The following is a 25,442-nucleotide window of genomic DNA, read 5'->3' on the forward strand; positions in this document are numbered from 1 at the left end:
GTTTCTGAGCACTATTCCCTGTGGATACAACTACCCACTCACTAGGGTATTTTATTACTTTGACAACCCGTGTACTTGCGGTACACACTCACAAGGGGTGTGTTAGTAAGTGAGGCCATAAGGGTCATCCAATACCCTTTATGGGTATACTTTAAACCGTTACAGCCTATAACCTCCAAGGGAAATAACCAAGGTTCCTAAAGGGTACATTACGCCCGTAAGATAAACCATAAGAGAAAGACAGAACTTTACGGCCTATAGTATAAAGATTCTTACAGTCATAACATCTGTTTTAAAGGAGATGTACCCTTACAGGATAGGCCTTATGGCTGTAAGCACAACGTGATTGTTCATTCTGAGAGACTTACAATCACGGCTTACTCCCATAAGTCACCCATATGCACCTAGGGTTTTAACGTAGACAGTGATATTTGATCTTCATTTCGAATTATTTCTCACCGGATTTTGGTCGCCTATGCCATTTTCACCTCCCATTTACCTCATTCTCCTTTTCGATTTCTAGTGGTTTTGATCAAGTTTGGATCATACCCGTAGCTCTTCACGGGCCCGTTTTTCTTTTTTCCTTTTTTTCTCAAAGGTAATCTTCATTTTTCATGATTTTTAATTCAATTAATTAACATTTTGCATGAAACCGGATGTATGAATGATTAGCAATGCATTATGAATGTTTAAGATGCTTAATTTGTAAATTTTTTAACTACATTGTACAGGAGGGATCCTTACAGCCTAAGCCCGTCGCTTATGGCTGTAAAGTCACCATAAAGGTGACTTTTGCTAATTCTTAGAGTCGTAAGACTTCCCATAAGCAAACTATAAGCACTCCTAATTCATGCAAATTTCAGATTTTTTGTGTTCTAAACATCATATTTTCTCTCTTACAGGATGGTCAGAGCAAAAAGGGTAGCTTCTGGGTTGGGAAAGAGGAAGAGATCCAAGGCATTGACCTCGGATATAGCTGTTGTAAAGGAGACCTTGACCCCTACAGTCCCCTTGACCCTTATATTTCAAGAGTTTTGCTTCCTAGAGTGGTCATCCCCTTGAGGACAAAGCGGTTAGGCCAACCCGGTATGGTGGATTAGCCCATTCTTGTTCAGCTGGGGTTGGAAGAGGAAGGGGTATGATGCAGTCAAGAGGATGGAGCCAACTATTTTCATTCGAGAAGTAGGCATACCAAGACATGATCCTTGAGGTCTTGTCCACCTTTAAGGTAGATTGAAGGTTGGTGGGATTTAACAAGGCTGACACCATCCATTTCTAGCTGTTCAGGGAGCAGCGGAGGATGAGCTACACTGAGATCTCTCTATTAACAGAGTTGTATGACATCGACTACACCAGCGTTCCTCAATATGAGTAGCTTCTCATTGACTTTTCATCTAGCGTCATGCCTTAGGAGCGTGGTAATACTTGAGCCGGGGACGGAGCTATAAGCTGGGCCTCACCAAGTCCTCATTCCTTACCCGACTAGCTCTCAGGTATGTACACGCTGTCATCGTCCTATCTTTTGCTAAGAAAGGTGACAACACCAGAGTGGTAGGGCGGCATAAGCTCTTATTCCTATTCAGTCTGGTTGAGAATCGCCCCATCTATCTTGGCTACACTCTAGCTGATTTCATTACTCACCAGGGCCAACACATATGCATAGGTGCAATCTTTGCTAGTCCATACAATACACAACTCATCAGGGGTATAGGACTAGGAGATCGACCCCAAGGTCAGGAGACCATGAGCAGTTCGGCACCCCTCGGCATGGACACTTTGTGGCTAATGGGGATGGTCATCCGTCATGACTCCATATGGGTACTAACCCCCAGTCCGACCGAGCAGCCACTAGAGGGAGGTAAGGCTAAGGATGATTAGTCGAACGATAAGTTTGATAGTGAGTCATCCTTACCATCGGCCACTGCACCCGCAGGATCACCGATCATAGTAGTAGCTCCTCCCCGATGCAGATCCCATATTCAGGAGCTATAGGCTGAGATACAACAGCTGCAGGAGAACTAGCCGACTATCCTTCCAACACAAGTATGATTGGAGTCTGACCTCGGCCGTGACCTGGATTTTTTATCCGACCTGGTCCTTCCTCTAGCTCCATCTCCTCAGGCATTGATTCCTCTCTCATCACGACATCCACCGACTGAGTCCGCAACATCGGACACCGTCGAGAATTAGTTCTTTTATTTTGTTTTATCTTTCATTTTCCCTCATTGTATTCAGTATTTTGGCAAGGATTCGCCCTGCCTATTTTTGTGACTTTTAGCGGATTTCAATTTCAGTTTTTGTTATTTTATTTTGTTGAGTGTTAATGTTTTTCTTATTCTTCACAGGACATATATGCAACACCCAAAATGCTCAATTACAAAGGCGATGCTGACTCAATGATTTCTTGACCTTGAGTGACCCCTAACTGCTAGGGCACAACAATGGACATATTAGGCCAGTTCCAAGTATCAATGAACTCTTCAATTTTAACTGGAGAAGTACTCATATTCCACTCCCCTTCTATTCTTGTTTACATTATCTTACAAGCTTCTATTTACACACATTGAGGACAATATATGAATTAATTGTGGGGGAGGGGTTTAAGCTTCATTGTTAATTATTTTACATGCCAAGTATGACTTATGACAGTGTATTTGTAATATAGTAGGAATTCCTTAGTATTATGGTTGACACATGCAAGTTTGTTCAATTTTGAGTTCTTATATTTTTAAGTGTACACTCTATTCTTGGCTATTCACTTAATTAGAGCACATGACTTGTCTATTGTAACAACTTAGACCATTGTTGGGCTTTATTTAGTTTTGTTCATTTTACTTCGTGTGGGAAAAAGAAAAAATTTTGCAAATTTAAAGGAATTTTAAAAAAAAAAAAAGAAGAAGAAGAGGAGAAAAGTTGAGAAACGGAAAGAGCTACCACTTTTGAAGTGTGAAGCTACCTCGATAAGTCGGATACTATGTATGCCCTAATGAGAGAAAGAATTATCTCTTTAGGTGAATGAAAGCTACTATATTCAAGTAAAAGATGTGTTAAGAGCTATCAATCTTGAACATCAAAGCCGCTCAATAAGCCCTCGTGGGAAAAAACTACCTTAGGAGTTGTGTGAAGCTACCACCATTTAAATAAAAATTGCTGTGGATTTTTACTTTTTGATGTCCTCCAGGTCAAAAGAAGTGAAGTAGAGAGTTGTAATACACACACAGTGATAATCTTGAATAGAGTGTTCACTATATTTAGAACTTGAAGTTTTTAGCATTCTTGTATTGTTGAGACCCAAACTACTTGTGAAACTCCCCAATTCTTGAGCACACGAGGTCTTGCGCTTTCTCCACTTGGTTTGTAATGTTTTATTTTTTTGCTTGAAGACAAGCAAAAGCTTAAGTGTGGCGGAATTTGATGAGTGTACATTGTTCATGTATTTCATATCATTTTGTACATTCATTTAACATGTATTAGAACTATATTGTAGAATTCGATGCTAAATCTAGTGTATTTTACATTCTCAGGCATAGGGCAACACTTCAAGATAAGAGAGAGCCAAAAGAAGCATTCCAGACCTTAAATGAAGGATTTGGAACTTTCTTGGCACCATTTAAATAAAAGACAAGACAAATTGAGTGGCTTACGGGCAGCTTAAGGCCAACCTTACTGTCGTAAGTTAATTCCAGATAACCTTGAGGGCATGCTTGTACCAGTAAGGGGGATTCGGAGCCAAATCATAGAACCTTATGGGCAAGGCTTACACCCGTAAGGATGTCCGTAAGGACAATCAAGAGGAGTTTATGACCACAGCATACACCCATAAGGGCAATTGCAAGAAGCAACACAGTGACGTTTACGGCCCAGTGCTTGCACTCGTAAGTTAGACCGTAAGCAATCGGGTATAAATAGAAGTGATGATGATTTTTTAAGGCATTATTTTCTTTACTTTTGGGTGATTCTTGGAGGCGAAGTTACGGAAGAAAGGAGACGAATCTCCAGTACTCAAGGGGGTATTTGAAGGGAGATTTGGATCCACATTCAAGAAGATTGGAGGTCATAGCCATCAAGCTCACCTTGGCAGCATCCGTGGAAGCTTTCCTATTGCTTCTTCGGCGATCCTCCATTGGAGCGATTGAGAAAGGGCATTCATGGTTTTCATGTCTCTTCCTATTATTTGTATCTTGAATGCTTACCCTCCTTTAATGAAGGGCTAATTTGTAAATGTTTGGGCATAGTTAAACTGTTTTCTTAACTGCAATCATCTCTATTTGAATCTAATTGCATGTTTTTTATCAAATGATTGCTATTATGGTGAGAGCCCCCTAGTTTTCATACATCTGATGTGCTTTGTGACGAGAAAAAATTCCCACCTAGCATAGACATGTGGCAATTCGAGAGAATACTGAGTACGCCTCTAGTTAGGGTACTTTGGCGACTCATTCTCCTGTAATACTATCGAGTGAGTTAATGATTACCTCTGTGCTCTTTGTAATCATATGGAGTGGATTTTAGGAGAAATCATATTTCTACTCTATATTCAAATTAGGGGCAATCTCTTTCTTTGAGGAAGATTATTTACTTAAGAGATTGTCATTAGCTTACAGTGAGTTTTCATAGAGTGTTAATGTGATTGTGTGGATGCCTGTATCAACTCTGCACCTATTTAGTTACTATTTACCTGAGAAATTGGGGTTTATTATAATTCTGGAAACCTATCAGTTCAACTAGGATTGCATTCTCAGACAACTTTTTTCTGTACTTCATAACCCAAGATGGATATCATGCCCGTGCATCGTTTCTTCCCTTGATTTCTCTCCTACTTTATTTTTGTGTTTCTTAATTTAGCTTCTTTTGTTCACACACTGATAAGTGCTTGTGTATTAGAAATATGAATTATTCTATTTTTACAATGACCATTACTTTTATCATATTTTATCGCTTATACATGTATATTCGTGTTCTTTTGTGCATGTAGGTTTGTGGAGACAAGTATGGAAGAAAGAAGCCAAAGTAGATCATGAATGCACTTTGTTGATGAAATCTTGGAGTGAACAAATGTGAGGACATAAGTTGTGCTCAAAGACATATGAGTGTGTGCCAACTTCTGTTGTGCTCAAGTGAACATGCAAATTGAAGGGGCACAAAGGTAGTCACACTCATCGGTTCTGACTTGTGCAATGCTAGCAAGATTGTCGTCAAATGTGATTTTATTGAAGATGCAACGCGATCTATAGCATGGATGTGTGCCCGTTCATGTGGCCTCGATGAAAGTGTGGATTCGGGAGTATGGTGGCGGAGTATTGTAGTAGGTTAATGTAGCAAATCACTGTGTCAAAGGCTACTTGCCTCTCCCGACCGAGTTATACATACATTCATGCCAGCCATAGCATATCAGTGAATGGTCGGGGTGACATCATTGGAGTTCTGAGCAGATAGGAGATGTTATATTTGTGCTCCATGGTGCAAAGGGAGCCGATTCACTTAGGACATATAGTAGTAGAGTATCTGAGACACCAGGGTCAGTATGCCAGGATCGGCGTCCTCTTCTCCGGTCCCTACATTACGAGGCTCATCATGGGTATGGGTCTTTTAGACGCCATTCGTGGGACCGAGAAGATGATCATACCGGTACCCCTCGGTTTAGAGACAATGAGGCTTATGGGCATGATTCAACAATATAAAGATGGGGTGTTTGTGGGCCCCCACCAGAGCCAGTCGAGGCCGAGGGAGATGTAGCCGAAGGATCTCAGCCGGTGCAGGAGCCCTAGCAGGTGCAGATAGCGATAGAGGCATCTTCTACAGCACAAGAGCCACCTCCCATGCGCATTTTCTCTTCACCTTGAGCCCATGATCATTTTGAGAGACACGACAGTGCTGTGGGGGGTGCTACAGAGTGACCTGGCCGAGGTTCGTGCGCTACAGGCCACGAACCACATAGAGGTTATGACGCGTCTCGACATCTTACAACAGATTCTCGAGTGAGACGCGACATCACCCTTTGTTATGAGACCTCGCACTCCTCAAGCATCACCGACACCACTATCACCACTAGAGGCACCATATATTTCAGCAGTAGTAGTAGCGGAGCCCGAGATAGCACCAGATACAGACGCTTGATACGTTTTTTATTTTCTTTACATTTATGTTTCGTATTTTATTTTTGCATTCAGTTTAGACTTGTATCACTCAAAAAGGATTCTCCTTCTGAGTTATCTTTTATTTTCGTTGTCTCGAGTTGTATTTCTTTGCTTTATCTTTATATACTCAAATTGTTTTTGTTTTTGTTGAGCTTTACCGAACCTCCCTTGTGTATAACTGCAGATGGTCTTGTGAGTATAGAAATTGAGGAATAGTCATGGACACAGTCAATGTGATTTTCACATGGCCGTGTGTGCTCCACAACCCATTGGAACTCAACTCTCAAGGAATATAGCTCCATCAAATGTACCATTAGGAATTCAGGAGAGTATTGTTTCAATTGCCCACCTTCACATATGCTTTTGAGTGTTATACTTTTTATTGTGCTTACACATACATTGAGGGCAATGTACATCTTAAGTATGGGAGGAGTTCACATTACACATGTTCTTTACATAAGTTTTGACTGAAAATGCTCACGTAGCCAATGGCGGTTCACCTTAGTTACAATGGTTGCATTTTTAAAGTTAAGAGAATTTTTAACATTGAATGTTCTCATGCTCTAGTTTTTACTTGAATTTTTAGGAATTTTTGCCCGATTGACACTTGTTGCACTACTCGCTCATTAAACCTTTTTGGAAACTCAAGTTCATTGTTTAAGGGACTAGTTAGTTTTGTTTCTTGTGTTAATTTTTGCTTAAAAAAATGGTTGAATGAAAAAAAAAAAAAGGAAAAATATATACTTGTTTTGGTTGTGCATTTGGGGTGGAAAAAGCTACCGCCTATGAAGTATGAAGCTACTATACTCTCATAAGTCGGATACTAGTTATGCCCTAATGAGAGAAAGAGTTATCTCATGGGATGAGTGAAAGCTACTACCCTGGTAGAAAGAGCAATCACCTAAAATTGTAAAAGTCACCTTAGCGGTCGCTTCGAAAAGGGCTACCTTAGAGAATGTGTGAAGCTCCTACCGTCTTTTTGTTTTGTTTTATAAATAAATGAGTCCTTTATACTTAGAACTGTGAGGAGTATACGTTGGGTTGACTTGAGTGAGTTTACACACACACGATTTCGGGTTTATTGTCCTTTTTTATTCGAGTTTTTAGCTAGAGCAATGATTTTTCGTATTTAGTGTTGAAATTTTCCTTACCTGTAGAATGCTTCTTTTGCATACTTTTGGTGAACCTAAGGCCAAGTACTTTCAATATTTACTTCTTCTATGCTTCAATGTTTTATTTTTGCTTGAGGACAAGCAAAAGCTTAAGTGTTGGGGAGTTTGATAAGTGCTTGTGTATTAGTAATACGAAGTATTCTTTTCTTGCAATGAGCATTATTTTCCTCAGATTCTATCTCTTATACGTGTGTATTTGTGTTACTTTTGTGCATGTTGTTGATGAAATCTTAGAGTGAACAAACGTGAAGACACAAGTTGTGCTTAAAAATACGTGAGTGTGTGCCAACCTCTGTTCTGCTCGAGTAAACATGCAAAGTGGAGGCGCACAGAGGCAGTCACACTCATGTGTTCCGACTTGTGCAAAGCTAGCAAGATTATCATCAAATGTGATTTTGTTGAAGAAGCAACGCGATCTACTACATGAATGTGTGCCCATTCATGTGGCCTTGATGAAAACTGTGAATTAGGGAGTATTTTGGCAGAGTACTGTAGCAGTACTGTAGAAAATCATTGTAGCAAAGTTATTGTAGTAGTCACTATTCACAAACCGTAGAAAATCAATTCCTGCAGATTCACACGTGCATGTGGAATTTCCACACGCCCGTGTGGATGCCTAATTCCAGCCTATTTAAATCCGCAACTTCAGCCAATTTTGGAATGTTTTGGCCCTATCTTTTTTTCTCATCTTTTCCCCATCTTTGGGGGCGCTCACGCCTAGGGTTAGGAGAGGCTTTGGCAAGATTTTTGTAGTGGTTCTATGGTCTTTAACATTGTGTTCCTTTGGAAGATAGTTTTTGGGAGAGCTTTCATCGACATTGATTCAGTGAGGTCTGCCCTAGGCTTGACGAGGGAACCTTTAGAGAAGATGCGGCCACTCCACCAGACCATCGACCCGAATACCAAGGGGGTTTTATTTATGGATTGCATGTTCTTACTTTTGATTTCATTATTGATTGTATCTTGCTCCATGGAGAGAAACCCCTAGTGGGTACTTGGACTTGTAAACCCTAGGATGATGTTGTTTCTTTGACCTTTCTATTATGCTCCTTTAATTGATGTCTTTATTTGAGTTCTAATCTTGAATGCTTGTTAAATGAGTTTTCTTTTAGAGTGACACTAGGGTTGAGAACCTATATTGGTAATCCTTGTGAGTGAGTGACACACCTTGAGGGTTAGACAAAGCAAGATTTTAGAGTGTCAAGAGGGTGAGTCGAGAGATAGCGGAACATCCCCTTTCCCCTCCGGTGTGATTTATCCTACCTCCACATTCCAAGAGTTCTATGCGGTCACAATAGAGTGAAGTACTAAGAGACGAACTCCACTATAGCTTAGTTGCGCAAGCAACAGAGAGAAGCATTGAAGTAATCCTTAGTATCTAGGGCTTAATTGTAACTAGGAGTCTTTCACCTGGACCAAAGGGTTAGATCTATGTTAGGGAATAGGGTTTATCACTTGGAGTCCCTAGAGCTTTAAGCAACTTTGCACAGTGTGAGGTGTTGAGACTGAGCGATTTCTCCGCCGGGCAAAGTATAGGGTTAGTCACGGTTGACCTAAGGTTTGGGACCATGTATTTTAGGATTTTCATGACTCATTAAGCATCAGTTAGGAGACATAATAGTTGGTTTTGCACTTGAAGCAATAGTCCTAGGGGGAACATTGTCTGGGTGCCTCACTTTCTATTGATTGCCTTTTCTCTCATTTTTTTATAGCGTTTCTCTTTCTTGTTCTTTTTATTTCTTTTCATATTGATATTGTTCACACTACTATCGATCCATCTTCACTTTAGTTAAATTGCAATCCTTGTGTTTCTGATCACTATTCCCTGTGGATACAACTACCTACTCACCAAAATATTATTACTTCGACAAACCCATACACTTGCGGTACATATGCAAAAGGCGTTTTGTCACGACTTCTCCATAAAACCATCGACACGGACACCAAGGGGGTTTTATTCATGGATTGCAAATTTGTACTCTCGATTTTATTATTGATTGTATTTTGCTCTATGGAGGGCTAAACCCCTAGTGGGTGCTTGGAATTGTAAACCATAGGATGATTTTATTTCATTGATCTTTTATTATGTTTCTTTAATTGATGTTTTAATTGAGTTCCAACCTTGAATGCTTGTTGAGTTGATTTTCCCTTAGAGTGACACTAGGGTTGAGAATCCATCTTGGTAACCTTTGTGGATGAGTGATACACCATGAGGGTTAGACAATGCTAGATTGGAGAGGGTTGAGAGGGTGAGTCGTCAGGTAGCGTTCCGTCCACTTTCCCCTCCGGTATGATTTATCCCACCTCCATGTTCCAAGAGTTCTTTGCGGTCACAATAGAGTGAAGTGCTAAGAGACGAACTCCAATGGAGTTTAATTAGGTAAGCAACAGAGTGAATCGTTGAAGAAATCCTTAGTGCTGGGGCTTAATTGTGACTAAGGTCTTTCGCATGGACCAAAGGGTTAAATCTATATTAGGGAATAGGGTTTACCACTTTTAGTTCCTAGAGCTTTAAGCAACCTTACACAGTGTGAGGCGTCAAGACTGAGCGATTTCTCCGCCGAGGCATAGTGTAGGGTTAGTCACGGTTGACCTTAGGTTTAGGACCGTGTGTTTTAGGATTTTCACGACTCATTAAGCATCAGTTGAGAAACATAATGGTTGGTCTTGCACTTGAAACAATAGTCCTAGGGTGAGCAATGTCTGGGTGCCCCAATTTCTGTCGATTACCTCTCCTATCTTTTATTTGCGCCTCCTCCTTCTTCTTTCCTTATTTCTATTTTCATTGATTTTGTTCACACCACTATCGATTCATCTTCATTCTAGTTAAATAGCAATCTTTGTGTTTCTGATCACTATTCCCTGTGGATACGACTACCCACTCACCAGGGTATTATTACTTTGACAAACCCGTGAACTTGTGGTTCACACGAAAAAGGGCGTTGTCACACACACATCACTCGATCACTTAGGCTATTTTTCAGAATTAGGGCTATTACTAGTATTCACTTTCTTCCCTATGGACCGACACTCTGCCCTTATGTACATTTTAATACGCGATTCACGTGTACACTTACATCCCTATCAGATTGGATCCATAGTAGTTAGTAAGAGGACAAGGAAGGATCTCATTAGATTAAAAAGGTGAATAATAATGATGATGATAATAATAATAATAATAATAATAATAATAATAATAATAATAATAATAACAACTAACATCTATGATTAGAAGGTATGGAGTTCACATTTATAGCAGCAACTATTGATGCCTTTTTCAATTAAGTAAACCGATGGGCAAAACATTATATGTAATCAATCAAAAGCTTTGAAAAAAACAAATAAAAATAAACAATATAATGTTCCATTGTTTTAAGTAAACTATTTTGTTGTACCATTGTTTAAGGATATCATTAGATTTTTATTAAATGAAAAACCAAATTGTACAACAAAATAAACAATAGAACAACAAAGTAACAGAAGATAGAAGAAACATAGAATGGGGAAGGTAAAGAAGAGAAAGAGCATAAGAACACAGAAACTAGGAGGCAATCACCGGAGGTGAAGTTCTCATTTACAAACAAGACTAATGGAAACACAAAAGGAAAAACTACTAAATAGGCAAATTTGACCTTGGGTTAGCAAGAGGCCTGAACAAACTATCTGGATAGATCTTCTGATCTAACACTCAAGAAGTCTAGCGAGTGTTTGAGGTTTCTAAGCGAGTCTCCTAGAAAGCGTTACTGTGGGTCTCGAGCTGTAAAAATCCAAAAGAGAAGCATATGAATAATTTTTAAAGATGATTGAAAAAAGGGAAAGTGCATGCAACTTGAAACCCTAAAAACATATGTTTTAACAAATGACTCTTAAAAGAAGATCCCATAATGAGCACGAGCTTCCAATGAAGGTAGCCAAAATCTCCAAACCTCACATATGGCCTATGGGCAAGAATGCAAATCTAGTGTTCACCTAAAGAAGTCCTAGATGCACTCGGTAACACTTAAAAGAAAAGGTGGTTCATTACTTTTGAAGCTCAGTGACAAAGGACATATGAATCAGTAGCACAATGGATGTTACAACAACCTCTCATTACCAAATTGATAAGGAAGAGGATTTTGTTATCCTAAGCCATCTAATAGAATAGAATTATCTTACTCAGGCAACACACATTCTAGAAATGAGCACTTAAGAAACTGTGAAGCCCTTCATCAGAAAGAAATTTGTAGAAGAAATGCTAGGAGAAGATCGTATTGCCTTCTAGTTTCCATATCTTCGTTTCCTGGCTACTCACACAATTTGGAATGGAAGATAGGAGAGGCAAGTTTTTAGGGAGATAAGCTGTTTAGATTAACATCTCTAGGGTGAAAGAACCCTAGACGAACTACCTAATTGAGATCAATGGGGTGGTACAGTCTTGATAGAGGCCAGGCCAAATATCTTTATATAGGGGCACTACCCTCCTACCCATGCCACAAAAAGAAAAAAAATATATACACTTTACTGAATATCTACATATCAACATTATGGGGTACTGTACTATGGTCATTTTTCATTTTGAGCATTGAACTCCAATTTATATCATTTTAGTCACTCAACTTTAATTTGTGCTCGCCGGAAGCGTACTAAGAGAATTACAAACATAATTTGATTACATGTATACCGAATTACCATGATAACACCAATTCGATGGTCATATGCATATGCAGACATGACATATCATTAAAGAGGGCCATATAGCCATTTTTATTAACACTGCACATGCCACCTTAGCTCAGTTAACTATTTAATAAGAGTTTCCATGTGGCTTTCTTTGATGACGCAGCATATCTGCATATACAGATGACATGCGAACTAGTGTTGTCATAGTAAATCCAGTATATATGTTATCAAATTCTCCCCGGAATCCACTTGGTACTCTCCGAATGAACACAAATTAAAGATGGGTGACCAAAATGATACAAATTGAAGTTTGATGCTTAAAATGAAAAGTTACCATAATACGATACCCATACAACAAATTTACCCCAACATTTTGCCATTAATAGTTTGCAACTAGTATGCAATCAACTAGATAAATTCCCTCGCTATGTGTCAAGATTTTTGCGATTGTAATAGTTTTGGAATACGTATTTCTATTTGTAACGGTAGTTTTAATAGAATTTTCTCCATATTATTAAACCTAAATTTTCCAAATTAATAATTCAATAAAATTACCCAAGTAAATAGTAATAAAACAATTAAAAACTAAACAATATTGACACAGAATTTTAGCAATACTGCATATAGACATAAATTTCAAAATATAAATAAAGTAATTTAATTAACTAAATTCTAATATTATACATAGAATATGTATTACAATTAACAAAGTAACTACAAATGAAACAATAGCTAGTAGAAGAACAACCCAAAACTAAAATGATAATAATATTTAGAAGAGAAATAAAAGGGGAAAATAAATGTAATTAAGCAATAAGATATTGCATAGATTTTTTAACAACACTTTGAAAGAATCAAAACCATGTTAATTATTATTTTGAGATTAAATCATATGATCAATGAACCTGCTCTAAATTATATCGTTCTCTTTCATTAAAATTTTACTATTATACTTTGTTAAGAAACTCATTATTTTTATGAAATTCCAACATCTTCTATCATTTGATTTTCCATGCTTTTGTGTCTTCAATTTTTTTACACAGTTTAGACATTTTTTATTTTCAACTATAACTCTTTTTATTTTCAATAAAACTCAAAAATAATCAATGCCAACCATTAATGAAAATATATGCCCAACAATCTCTAGCATCTATTTTTCATATAGTTATTAAACACATATTGGCCGACTTGGTAACTTAATCCCTAATTTGGGCCACTTATGTAACCTATCTTGACCACCTTGAACCAACCAACCCCACTGAATTGTCATGATTTCTATGACCTATTGAGCATAATGAAATAAATTTTTCATTCTTTCGCTATATTTATTTTCTATGTTAAAAGAAAATTGATACATAATTTTCATTAAATGAAAAATTTGTAAAAAAAAAAATTGCTTACTTTTATTTCCTAATAATTATGCTTGAAGCTTTCCTTTGTTAAGATTTTTTGTTTTTGTGTGTTAATTTATAGTTACGATTAAGTGATTAACAATTTGCTTATTTTCCTTCAAATTATTTATTTTATAATTAACAAATAGTAATGAATATTATATTATATTTTATATATCAAATAGCTAAAAAAAGATTTATAATTCTAAAATAATATTCAAAAATACTTTTATTAACCTAACATTTACACAAAATTGAACTATTTAATCTAATATCCAAAGCATAATGTTTGCACGGATTCTAATAACTATACTCCAAACATTTTTTAAGCTATCGGTATACCATTTTTTTCATAAAATATTTTTTAATAATTATAATTTGTTTGAAACATAGAATGGAACAAAGCATGCAAAGTTCTAGACGAAGAGCTTGTTGACTGGGGAGACGATGAATACTAAGATTTTATTGTAGAAGATTTTGCAGATGAAGAAAATTTTCTCGAAGAAGATAATATCCCCCTTGAGGTACATGAATGCATTTTATAAGATGATCAAGCACTTGATGAATAGTGTGGCCCAATTCCTAACCTTTGTGACAGAGAAATGGATCTGGATGAAGTAGGAGAATCAGTGACCAAACATTCTCAAGAAGCGCAATCCATATGTCCCTGTGTTTCAATTCCAATGCTTGCTCAAATTCGTAGGAGTGATAGAACCAAGAAACTTTCTACCTGTTGGAATAAAGAGGCAACATTTCTTCCTCACCCACCTAGATCTGCTAAGAAGAAGATTCTAGAGGATCCTCGAGAAGCTAGGGACCCGTAACATCAACACTTACCCTCTAATTTAGTTCAAAATCTCAAGCGCTCTCTAGTCTTCTTGAGTGAATGACCAACTAAGCACAACAACACCACGAAACAACCTGCTCGGGAGTGATCCACCCCCTCTCTTCTCCCCCTCTTTCTCCCTCTAACAGTAGGAGAAGACCTTTGTCATCTTCTAGCGGACTTCGTTTTCTTAGCTGTGGTGCTTCTTTTTTTAGTTGTATTTCCGGCTTGCTAGTCTTTGGTTGTTAGAAGTATATTACCTCTGGTGATGGCCTTATAACTTGGTTGGTTATAATTTGTTTTCACTTCTCTGGTTTCTGTTGCTTGTCTTTTCTGTTCTCTTTTGATCTATATTTGTTCCTGTCTTTTTTTAATAACTCGCGATTTATCCACTTTTATAAATATATATAACTATATATATATATATATATTGTATTTCTTAAAAAGTTATGAAATTATCACTGTAATTTAGGAGATGAACATAATTTATAAGTTTGGAAATAATTCACAACATACAATTGATCTTTTCTGATAATAAACCCATGAATTGTTTTGTTCCTGAATAACATTTACTTAAAATATTTACGTATCAAATTTTATATTTTCTCACAAAATAGTATTTCCATTAATGAGTTTGTAATACTATGAAAAATAAAACTTATTTGTTGTAGAAACACTAGAAAAAATATATAAATCAAAATATTATTATATCAGGATAGCAATAAGAAAATATATAACATTATTTGTCATCCCAAATCAAATTGTAACAACAATACAATAAAATCAAAATAATATTTTATGTAAATTTAAAATATATATATATATATATATCTGTAATTGACAATAACCAATTCATCATGTATATCAGTGTATAGAAGGATGTGGCAGGTCATTTTTATAAATCTAAAATAAATAAATACATTTGATTTCACGTTAGTTCCAAACCCTCATTGATTGAAATCTATCCATCTCAGCTTGTAGTTATTTTGTTTGCCGATATAGTTGTCCTCTATATATATTCTACTATAGAAAATCTGTGTGCATGGTTTTGGTGTCTAGTTAATTCCCTAGAAGGTATCCTATATTTCTGTGGTGAATTTGGCATTTCGCAGGCGAAGAAAAACCACAGAGCTAGAGTTCTCTGCTAAAATCATTATATTCATTAAAAGAGTTCTTGTCGCACTTTGTAGATATTTTATTCTATAATATGGCTTTCCCTTAATTACTATTTCTTGTTCAAGTACAAATGCTTATCTTTTCATTTAAAGATGATAATGAATGATAAGAATTTTAAAAAAAAAAGTAGCCTTGTTTAACTGATTTCTTGTAATTTTCCTATAATTATGTTTGTCTAATCAATTTTCTTCCCATCAATTATTGAAGTTTCCATGGCATTGTATTAATTTTTTAATTTGTGGCATCCTAGAAGTAACACGGGCAAATAAAGAAATATATATATAGGGAGGAAGAGAGCCTTTTACATGCATAGCTGAGTCCTTAGTTGATTTCCACCCTGATCATAATGAAGGGTTCCACTTCCATTTTAGTCCTCTTGTTCATCTTCTTTTTTGTTACGAGTGTTCATGCTTCAAAAACAAGTGAGACTAAGCTTTGATCAGTGGCTAGTCAGAGCAGTAATAGCAATGAGATATTGACATACATCATTCACTTGACCAAGCTTGAGGGCAAGACCTTACTTTGCTATAAAGAGTTAGAGAGCTGGCACAAATCTTTCCTTCCAAACATGACATTGGACTCCGGTGAACCCCGGCTAGTGTACTCCTATTTCGAAGTGATGACTGGCTTCGCAGCAAGATTAACAACGGCTGAAGTTGAAGCCATGTAACGCATGGATGGCTTCCTGTATGCAGAGCTAGATGTTCAAAGAGAACTCGAGACCACATACACCCCTCAATATTTGGGGTTAAGTGATACATCAACTGGAATATGGTCAACAGAATCCAACATGGGAGAAGGCATCATCATCGGAGTGATAGACTTAGGTATCCCACCTAACCACCCATCATTTTCTGATGATCAAATGCCTGCAAAACCGGTCAGCTGGAATGGCATATGTAACTTCACCAACTTCTCTTGCACCAATAAGATCATTGGCAGTGCGGCATTTGCAAATAGGATAAAATGAATAGTCCACCAGTGGACACAGGTGGACATGGGACCCATGTGGCGAGCATAGCCGGCGGGAATTTTGTGAAGAACGCCATGATTGTTGGCAAGTTCAATTACACTACCTCTAGGATGGCGCCCAGAGCTCACCTGGCCATCTACAAGACAAACTTCACCCTTGTTGACAATCTAAAAAGTTATGATCAGGCAATGATTGATGGAGTGAATATCATCAATTACTCTATAAGTGTCGAGCCAACTGATAACTTCTACAATGACGAAGCTGCCTTCTCTAGATACAAGGCCACTGAGAAGGGTATTTCTGTCTCCGTCTCCGCCGGTAATAGGGGAAACCCAAAATCTCTAAGTCATTCCGCTCCTTGGCTTACAATGGTCGGAGCAAGCTGGCCGGATAGAAGGCTTGCTACGGCAGTTAGGCTTAGCAATAGTGATGAGTTCATCTGAGAAACTGGGTTTTACCAGCCAACTCAATTTAACTCTTCCATCTTCCATCCTATTGTATACCCTGGAGCCAACAACAAAAGGGAAACTTTAGGTTGCTGGAATGGGTCTTTGAACAACATTGATGTGAAGGATAAGACAGTGTTGGGCTGGGCTGGCAATGATAACATCGGCAAAGGACGTGTGGTTCTTGCCGCCGGTGGCGCGGCCATGATTCTCATGGGTCCAATAAAGAATACCCGAAACGACAAACATGTTCTTCCAGTATTGCATGTCAACTCCAACGACGCCAACAAGATTTTGAATTATTACAACTCGCCTGGAGGATCACCACCCAATGCCAGCATCATATTCAAGGGGCAGGTGTCCGGTGGCCGCCCGGCTCTGACCATCGCTCCTACTTCATCCAGAGGTCCTAGTCAAACTAACGGTGGCATTTTGAAGCCAAATGTCATTGCACCAGGCTACGAGATCCTTGCAGCATCCATTGTCAAAGGCGGTCCCTTTAGTAATTATTTTAAGTATGACAAAGTTAATTAGGTCATTTATTAGTTAAACCTTACTTATACAACTAACTATAATTTTGCTTAAAATTTAGATTTGATAGTAGCACTTCCATGGCATCACCCCATGTAGCGGGAGTAATGGCTTTGATCAAGAAGAAACACCCGACATGATCTCAAGCTGCCATCCAGTCAGCGATAATAACAACTGCTAATGATGTCAATCTTGCTGGAAACAGGTTCGTTGACATGAAAAATTGGAAGCCGTCTAACATCTTCGCTCGAGGTGCTGGACATATCAATCCCCCAAAAGCCATGGATCCAGGTCTTGTTTATGACCGAAACTTCAGTGACTACATTGGCTACATGTGTGGTCTAAAGTACAATCCCACCCTCATGCAACATGTCACTGGGAGAAGAGTGAATTGTGCCACAGTGAAGAACATCACACCATCTCAACTCAACTACCCTTCCATCATGGTAACTTTGAGCTCCAAGTCTTCGAATGAGACTATAATGAGGACAGTGACCAATGTTGGGAAAGCCAACGAAGTTTACACACCTAAAATTGTTCATCTGGCCAATGCAAGTTTGATCCTTTCTACAAATAGACTCCAGTTCTCTGCTATGGACCAGCAATTAAGTTTTAATGTCACCATAACCATTATGCCACCAGCTCTTATTAAGGGCACGATATCTGAAGGAAAACTAGAGTGGATATCCATGTCAAATAACCATGTTGTCCGAAGCCCCATTGCCATTGTCTTTGATTGAACCCTTTTGCCTTACGTTTATGCATCATGCATGGTTCCCTGATCTTGATGTTTGCTGCTAAGATAAAAATGCTTGTTTTCTTTTTATGCATGATATATCTTACATTGTATTTGAGTAGTGGATAATTTATGAATAAAAGGGAACTAGCTTCGTATGTTAATTATAGTTTATGTCGTCATGTATACTCTCATTGGCACTGAATTATATGGATGTATTTGCTTTAAGCGCCACACCCTGACTTGATCAACGGACTGAGCTTGTGATGACAAATGGTGCCTACAACACAGTGATTTAATATACTAGACATGCAGTTAAGCCTTAAAAGCCAGCTTCCAAACACCAAGAGGCAGTCCAATTGGTTGACGAAAATGTGAAAATATACCTGAAAATTATGGGGTAATCAAAAAAAATATTACTGCTTTTGAAGTAATTGATATAAATAAAACATTTCTTATTTTAATAGGAGTGGTTTATCGCTTTTCAAAAAATAAATAAATAAATAAATAATTCTCAGCATTAAAATATTACTAAAAAACTCGATAAACACATTACCTCTAAAATATATATTAATTGTACTACTGTGATTACAAGAAAAAATTTTGGACAATTTTTCTTTATAAGTAAATTTTTATAGACGAGATTATCTTCAATTTTTAATGATCAAACTTAATAATTAGACTTAATTGTCTATTAATTTTTAATTATCATTTTAAATTTGTATTTTATTATCTGTTGTATTTATATTTTAATAATTATATTTTTAGTAATTATATGTATCGCTCAATATATTAATTTTGATTTGAATTTTCAATTATATTTTATTTGAAAGTTTTGTTATATTCCTATTTTAAGTTTTTTGAAAATTTTAGATTTGAGGTATTTTGGAAATTTTATTATTTTACTAGATTAATTACCATAATTAACCACACATAATGATCTGGATCTATGTTTTTCATGTAATTATAATCATCTGCCGACATCGCATTTAAAGCATCCATCGCTTTGTTATATGCAGGAATGTAACTTGATTTAGCAAAATTTTCTTAGGATTAGTGTGAAGTATTGTTCACTATAAGGAAATATGAATGTACCAAAAAATAAATATCATGTCCACAAGGGCACATAACATGTCAAAGCATTATTGATATAGATTGTTTATTGCCCACGTCAATAATTTTTATCTGGAATCCCTTAGACCACCTCGTGTTAAATAAAAATCCAAATACGGTAGTATCCTCAAAATTTTCTATTGGAAATCCGTCACTGAAAATCATTTATGACGAAGTATTGATTTTTTCCAATGGAAACTTCCATTTGGAAACACATTGAGAAATCTCTTTAGAAGCAGTAGTACTACAGGACATCAATTCTCTGAACAACAAACACACCACATCAAAAACTCAATGGATCTCCAGCAAACAGACAGGGTCCGGAGCTCCATTAACTTGGCTTTCGACTGCCGCTTATTATTCTCAAATACAACAGTACATTCTGATTGATCAACCAATACAACCATACAAAAGTAAATACTAAAAATATTCTGATTGATCAACCAATACAACCATACAAAAAGCTTTATGTGCTTTCTTGTGTTTGGCCTATAAATGTCAACCATTAAACTTTTCCATTCAGTAATGTACTGACCATATGTTCATCCTGTACAAGAAAAAAGGGCCCATTTTATACCTATGCTTCTGGTCCTTGCCAGCACACTAGCACTCATGTAGATAAACACCAATTGCATATGACAAGGGTGACATCCGGATCACAATATGCTTCAAAATTTTGACTGGGATCCAATAAAAACCATACACCAGCTGCATTTACTCTGGCTATAGATGGTCTGCACTGCTTCCTACCCTCTGCTCATTTTGGTGACTGGTTGAATTTGCACTGGAAAATGCAGCTGTGGATCCTCCAACTTCAGACTTACAAAGAGGGCATAAAGCATTTAGCTTAAGCCATTTATCTATGCATTCCATGTGGAAGAAGTGGGAGCATGGCAGCTCTCGGAGCTCAATTCCATCTGTGAACTTTGTAAGGCAGATAGAGCAAACCTGCAAATACAACAACATGTGTCATCATCCATCATGAATAAGGCATTGGAATTCCAATTGGAAAAATGTCTTAAAATAAAAGCCAGCCTGGTAACCAGATTATGCATAACAGTTGAACATCCAATGCAAGGTTAATATAGTCCAAGGTTTTTGTAGATCTACCATCTAGCAATAGTGATAGTTTTACAGGCCCTTGTAAGGTCAGGAACATGATAACTGGAGATAAGACGTAAATGTATGAATATGAGAACTTACAGTATCTTCAGCAGAAATAAGACGCTCCTTGTCAGTACCAGCAGCCAGGATCCCTACCTCATCCATGTTTTCTGAGCTGATCTCACTATCATCACCATTTTGGCCTCTCTTATATTTGAACTTGTAACATGGCAAGTCATTGATGACATCAGCGGTTGCTCCTCTATTGTTGGGCATGTCCTCTCTAATGCCTAAGAATGAAATAATGCACGGCAGGCAGCAGCAGATTGTCGCACACAGAATAAAAGGCAGGGCATAACCAATACAGCTGAAGGCAAGGAACACTATGCATAACCTGAGAAATAGGTAAATGTGTTAGGATGAACAAACTGTAAACAAGTTTCAAAGAAAGAATTTATACACCTGTACAAGTTGGGAGCATCTGCAGCAGAGGAGTGCCCGCCAAATACCCACACATTCCCAACAACAAACCACACAGCAAAGCAGCAATCCAAAGCCATCTTGAAGTGATCCATGAAAGAAATTAGCCTGACAAACAAGTAAGCCTCTCAAATGAAAACTTAAAACTAGATAGTTCATCCAAAGCAATACTTAAGAAAAAGAGAATCCACCTTGCAATAACATAGCACAACAAGAAGGGGAAAAACATTTCAAAATTAATCAAACTTGTTAGCCTCATAGGTGTGCTTGTAAACAAGGCTTGAAGTTCATCAGTATTTTAGAGAAATGACCTCCATGGACAATATGATCAGATGATCAAACTCAAAGGCAGTATTTTGGTCAATTTACAAAATGAGGACTTCTCATATTCCTCACACGTGATGATGTTAACTAGCAAATAGCAATTCATAAAAAGACACTCATATTCCTTTCTGTACATGAAGAGGGCAACAAGTTCAAGTTTATTACAGGTGTTTTTTGGTTGTAGGGGTAGGGGGATAGGGATTTGAAATCCCAAATTTGAAGAAAATTTATTATTAGGTAGTTAGGATATTGGAGGATGAGGATATTTACAGCCCTGATATGAGCAATATTGACCTATCTCAAAAATATCAGGGATATATCTGCATCCATCCCTCCTCATCACTTCTCCCTCTCAATCCTACTTAAAAACAAACACAAATAGCCAAATTTCCTCAAACCAAATAGCACATTTGAAATGCAGATTTTAAAATCCCTACAACAAAAACACACTAATGAATTTCCAAATTTATGTTTATTAAATATCTCCATATCCAAATCACATGGTTTTACAACTCACTCTAAACAACGACACCTTACATTAAGGTAACCATCAGTGCTTCACCTATAACGCTAAGAAATTCAAAAGGCAACTATTGAATACCAAGCAATCCAACAACTTCAAGCAATTTTGCCATGCTTGTGTAGAGTTAATCCATGTCTTCATCATATATATAGGTTCAGCATGAGCCCAAGGAAGCCAAAATTCTTCAATGACCTCAAATAGTAAATATCCATGCTTATTCCAACCAAGAACTAGTACATGTTTCAAATCGGTCCATCAATTCCCCTCAAATAATAAATTCAAGCTGTTGTCGACAGCAAAAGAATCAAAGGTTTTATAGAAAGTCAAGATATACATAGGATCCTTAGTGAATCTACCCGTCTCATTACATAGAGTTGCCTAATTCCTTAGAGCACATTTTCCAATCTGTCAGTAGATCCAAAATGCAAATTTTTAACAAAAGAAGAGCAGTACAGATTAGTATGCCAACTCTATGAAGAGTCATCATCTCCTAAAATTCATGAAGCTTCCTACCTATGCATGAGTATAGAAAAGTTGTGTTGTTTGCAAAAATCAAAATGGCACCACAAATCTATGTCATCTATGGGCAAATTCATCATCCAATAAACAACGATAAGAAAATCCTCAAAAACAAAGGATCATCTTCAATACGCTAAAGATCTGTATTAGTCCCACACATCTTTACCAATGTACAGGCACTCCCCAAATCCGCCATACAACAAAACCTCTTATCCAACTAAAGCATGCACCTAAACAACAAGTATGAGACTATAGAATTAACAGATAAGTTATAAAAACAGAGGCATAAAGAACAAAAATAAAGTTGTCATGTATGGAGCCCCAAAACAAACCAACAAAAGTGCAAAATTTTCTTTACAACATATAATCAGCGTATATCTAGCTCTCATAACTCACAAGGCATCTATCCATAAGCAAATTGTTAAATCAATTAATAAATACAGTATGACACATACACAGTTGTGGCCTTAACAGGTACCTCGGATTAGAAGCAACTAAATTTCGTCCGAAACATAAGCCTGCAAGATTCCAATGTTGTTCTGCTCCTAGTCCTTGTGTAGCATTAACCGCATTGTCAGCATGAGACTCAGTAGAGTTATTTTGAGATGAATACCAACGTAATTGTGAAGCATTCTGCCTAGGGCCGCCCCGACTATTGTGATAAATGTAGCGCCAATAGAGATGAGGTAACGTAGCAGCTAAGCCAGCGGCATAACCTATGATCCATTCAAATAATGGAGATCGTGGATGCTCATGTCTTGATAATAACAGAACTATAATAGCAGCTGTGATCTGGCTCAAACTAGCAATAAGTTCTACTGAAATCCAAAAACCAGAATTCATGGGGCTTCTACGACGGCGCCCATAATTATCATTTCTCCTCATAACAGGAATATTTCTAGAGTTTTGCACCGTGGGCAAGGATAAAGATGATTGAGGACCTAGAGTTTGTGCACTTGCTGAAGACCTATCTTGATGATGCAAGCCATCCGAGTTACCAGGACCATCTCCACAGGATGTTGATGATGAAGCGAAATCCATACTTGTGATATCAATTACATGATCTAGTGACTGCGCCATTATCAAAGGATGCCTTTCAGCTTCAGCTTCTCCTAGTGAATCCACTGAGGGAACTGCCATCAAACTCCACCAGCTAAATTGAAAACAAATAGTTGCATTTAAATAATTAGCCAACTGATTTTCTCAGCACCATCAGTCTTTCTTTGCCAACTAAAGAGAGAAATAATAAATAAATAAATAAATAAATAAAGTAACAACTTGACATACAAATGAGAGCAATCTTACAAGCAAATCACGTAAATTATCTTATCAAAAAAGCAAACCTTTTTTCTTCTCTTTTTCTACAAACAGATGCCTCTTCAGATCATTTGAACCAGCAAAACAGGAAGAGTTCTGTCAGATCACAAGTTCACAAACAAATAAATCAGCAATTGGACATCAAAACCCAAAAGTCCGCTATATTGCCAAAAGATTATCAAATTGCATTTACTGAGCTAGTTATCAATGAATAACATTCTACTTTTCAAATTGCAGAGAACTACTAGAATATGTCAATCACCAACGGTCAATACATGTGAAAGAATCAGTAACATGAAACCACACCAAAATTGAGTTCTTGACAACCAAATCCAATTAAAACACGATCTGGTGCTACCTACAACGCCCAAATTAAACAACTGTAACTCCAGGAAAAAAAATCCTACAGACAACATGAAATTAATACATCAAAGAAAACAATGGATGACTAAAGCAAGAAGCATCGCAAACACCAAAACGAAGTCTAATCAATAGAACCATTTGCCAACTATAGAAAAATCAGTCAAACGCCATCAAGATCGCACACCACAAGCTAAACAATCATCAAAGAATACCAAATGAACACTCGGATCCCAAAAATCATCTTTAAAAATGAACAACTAAATCAACGATTTTAGAAAGAGCAACCTCACATTTATCAAACCCTTTCCTAGAAACCATAAAACCACCCCAACAAAATAAAGAAAAAAAAAACCACAAACGTCAAGGGATTCAAGGAAAAATCATACTGAATCAAAGAGACAAATTGGGGAGACCTTGCTCCTCCTCTCTTGCCGAGGGTTTTGCGGAGTAAACCCTAGAAATTTGGTTTTAGCTGAGAATTTTATTCATATTTGAGACTTGCAGATGGCGTCAGGAATACGTTTTTGCATCGAAGGACCTCGAGGTCCACGCTAAATTTCAGAGTTTAGTGCAACCAAGATGCCCTTCTATTTTTAAAATACCTAATAAATATCTATACTCACGTAAAAAATATATATTTTTGAAAAAAATAAAAAAAAATTTAGTAAATTATATACATATAAGACTAGTTCGTTAGGAACATATATAGATAACAATTTTACTGACTTATATCAGCCGTTGAATTTGAATCTAATAGGCAATCATCTATTAGGGTGAACAATGATAGAAATAGTATTTATCACCAGTTTAACATTGGCCATAAACAGCATACAAAAATACTGGTTATCAAACAGTTCAATCAACAATGTTATAAATAGTGCTATGTAGAGCATGAAAATTTTTTTTTACCAAGATTGTTTATCAAACAATTCACTCGATAATGCCATAAACGGTGTTATGAAAAGTGTGAAGTGAAATAAACAATGCTATGAATAGTTAAAATGGGATGTACAGTACTTTAATAGCAACCATCAAAATTAGAAGGGGCATGGGCCTGTTTTAACCGGGGCCAACTGATCTGGGTCGTCTAAAGAACAACCCGTAATCAGTTCGGCCAATAGTGCCGGCCAAGTCGACCCAGCCCGAGGGACCCCCAAAAACCGACAGACCTGGTCAAAATCCGCTGGTTCACGGGTCAGCCCGCCTGATTTTCATTTATTTATTTAAATAAAATTATAAAATATAATTTAAAATTAAGAAATATGTGAAAAAAAGAATTCACAAAATTATTTGAGTTAGTTACCATTGCTTTTATAGGTAGTTGATATGGATTTTAAGTAGTCTAAAACCTATATGTTGTTTATATAGTAAAAACATAATGTCAACTAAAATTGCACTGATGGATTGATTAGGGGATATTGTTGTAAGTGTGTTAGTGTTATGAAGTCATGAGTTCAAGCCTTGTCAACTACTATAGTTATAATATGACAATTGTTAATACAATGGATATTTTTATCCTAATTTAGATTTTTCATAAAAATATATTGCTAATATGAAGATTAATAAAAATTTATAGTTAAAAGATTTTGTTTTTATAAACTATGTTGCAGGAAAAAAAAATTTTAATTAATCTATTAAAATTTTAATTTAAT

The 25,442-nt window shown here is 36.9% G+C and overlaps 3 protein-coding genes across 4 annotated transcripts; 2 read left to right on the plus strand and 1 right to left on the minus strand.

Moving 5' to 3' along the window:
• Positions 1–15,686: 15,686 nt before the first annotated feature.
• Positions 15,687–18,216, plus strand: LOC120260746 (subtilisin-like protease 3). Its single transcript, XM_039268304.1, has 2 exons — positions 15,687–17,295; positions 17,373–18,216. The coding sequence occupies exon 2, from the start codon at positions 17,527–17,529 to the stop codon at positions 18,049–18,051; it is 525 nt and encodes a 174-aa protein (XP_039124238.1). The 5' UTR covers positions 15,687–17,295; positions 17,373–17,526; the 3' UTR covers positions 18,052–18,216.
• LOC120260018 (subtilisin-like protease 4) lies at positions 16,328–17,314 on the plus strand. Its single transcript, XM_039267464.1, has 2 exons — positions 16,328–16,744; positions 16,796–17,314. The coding sequence occupies exons 1-2, from the start codon at positions 16,328–16,330 to the stop codon at positions 17,312–17,314; spliced, it is 936 nt and encodes a 311-aa protein (XP_039123398.1).
• A 1,227-nt stretch (positions 18,217–19,443) lies between the features above and the next one.
• LOC120261458 (E3 ubiquitin-protein ligase At1g63170-like) lies at positions 19,444–24,353 on the minus strand. 2 transcript variants are annotated; one of them, XM_039269361.1, is made up of 6 exons: positions 24,177–24,353; positions 23,454–23,523; positions 22,589–23,263; positions 20,727–20,852; positions 20,364–20,658; positions 19,444–20,108 (listed from the first exon to the last, which is right to left on the minus strand). In XM_039269361.1, the coding sequence occupies exons 3-6, from the start codon at positions 23,248–23,250 to the stop codon at positions 19,884–19,886; spliced, it is 1,308 nt and encodes a 435-aa protein (XP_039125295.1). In that variant the 5' UTR covers positions 23,251–23,263; positions 23,454–23,523; positions 24,177–24,353; the 3' UTR covers positions 19,444–19,883. The 2 variants fall into 2 exon arrangements, with proteins under 2 accessions (XP_039125295.1, XP_039125297.1); XM_039269363.1 differs by having other exon boundaries at positions 22,589–23,265; positions 23,455–23,523; positions 24,204–24,269.
• Between the last annotated feature and the right edge of the window lie 1,089 nt (positions 24,354–25,442).

This window comes from Dioscorea cayenensis, chromosome 5 (assembly GCF_009730915.1).
Source record: "Dioscorea cayenensis subsp. rotundata cultivar TDr96_F1 chromosome 5, TDr96_F1_v2_PseudoChromosome.rev07_lg8_w22 25.fasta, whole genome shotgun sequence".
In the NCBI taxonomy this organism is placed as follows: domain Eukaryota; kingdom Viridiplantae; phylum Streptophyta; class Magnoliopsida; order Dioscoreales; family Dioscoreaceae; genus Dioscorea; species Dioscorea cayenensis.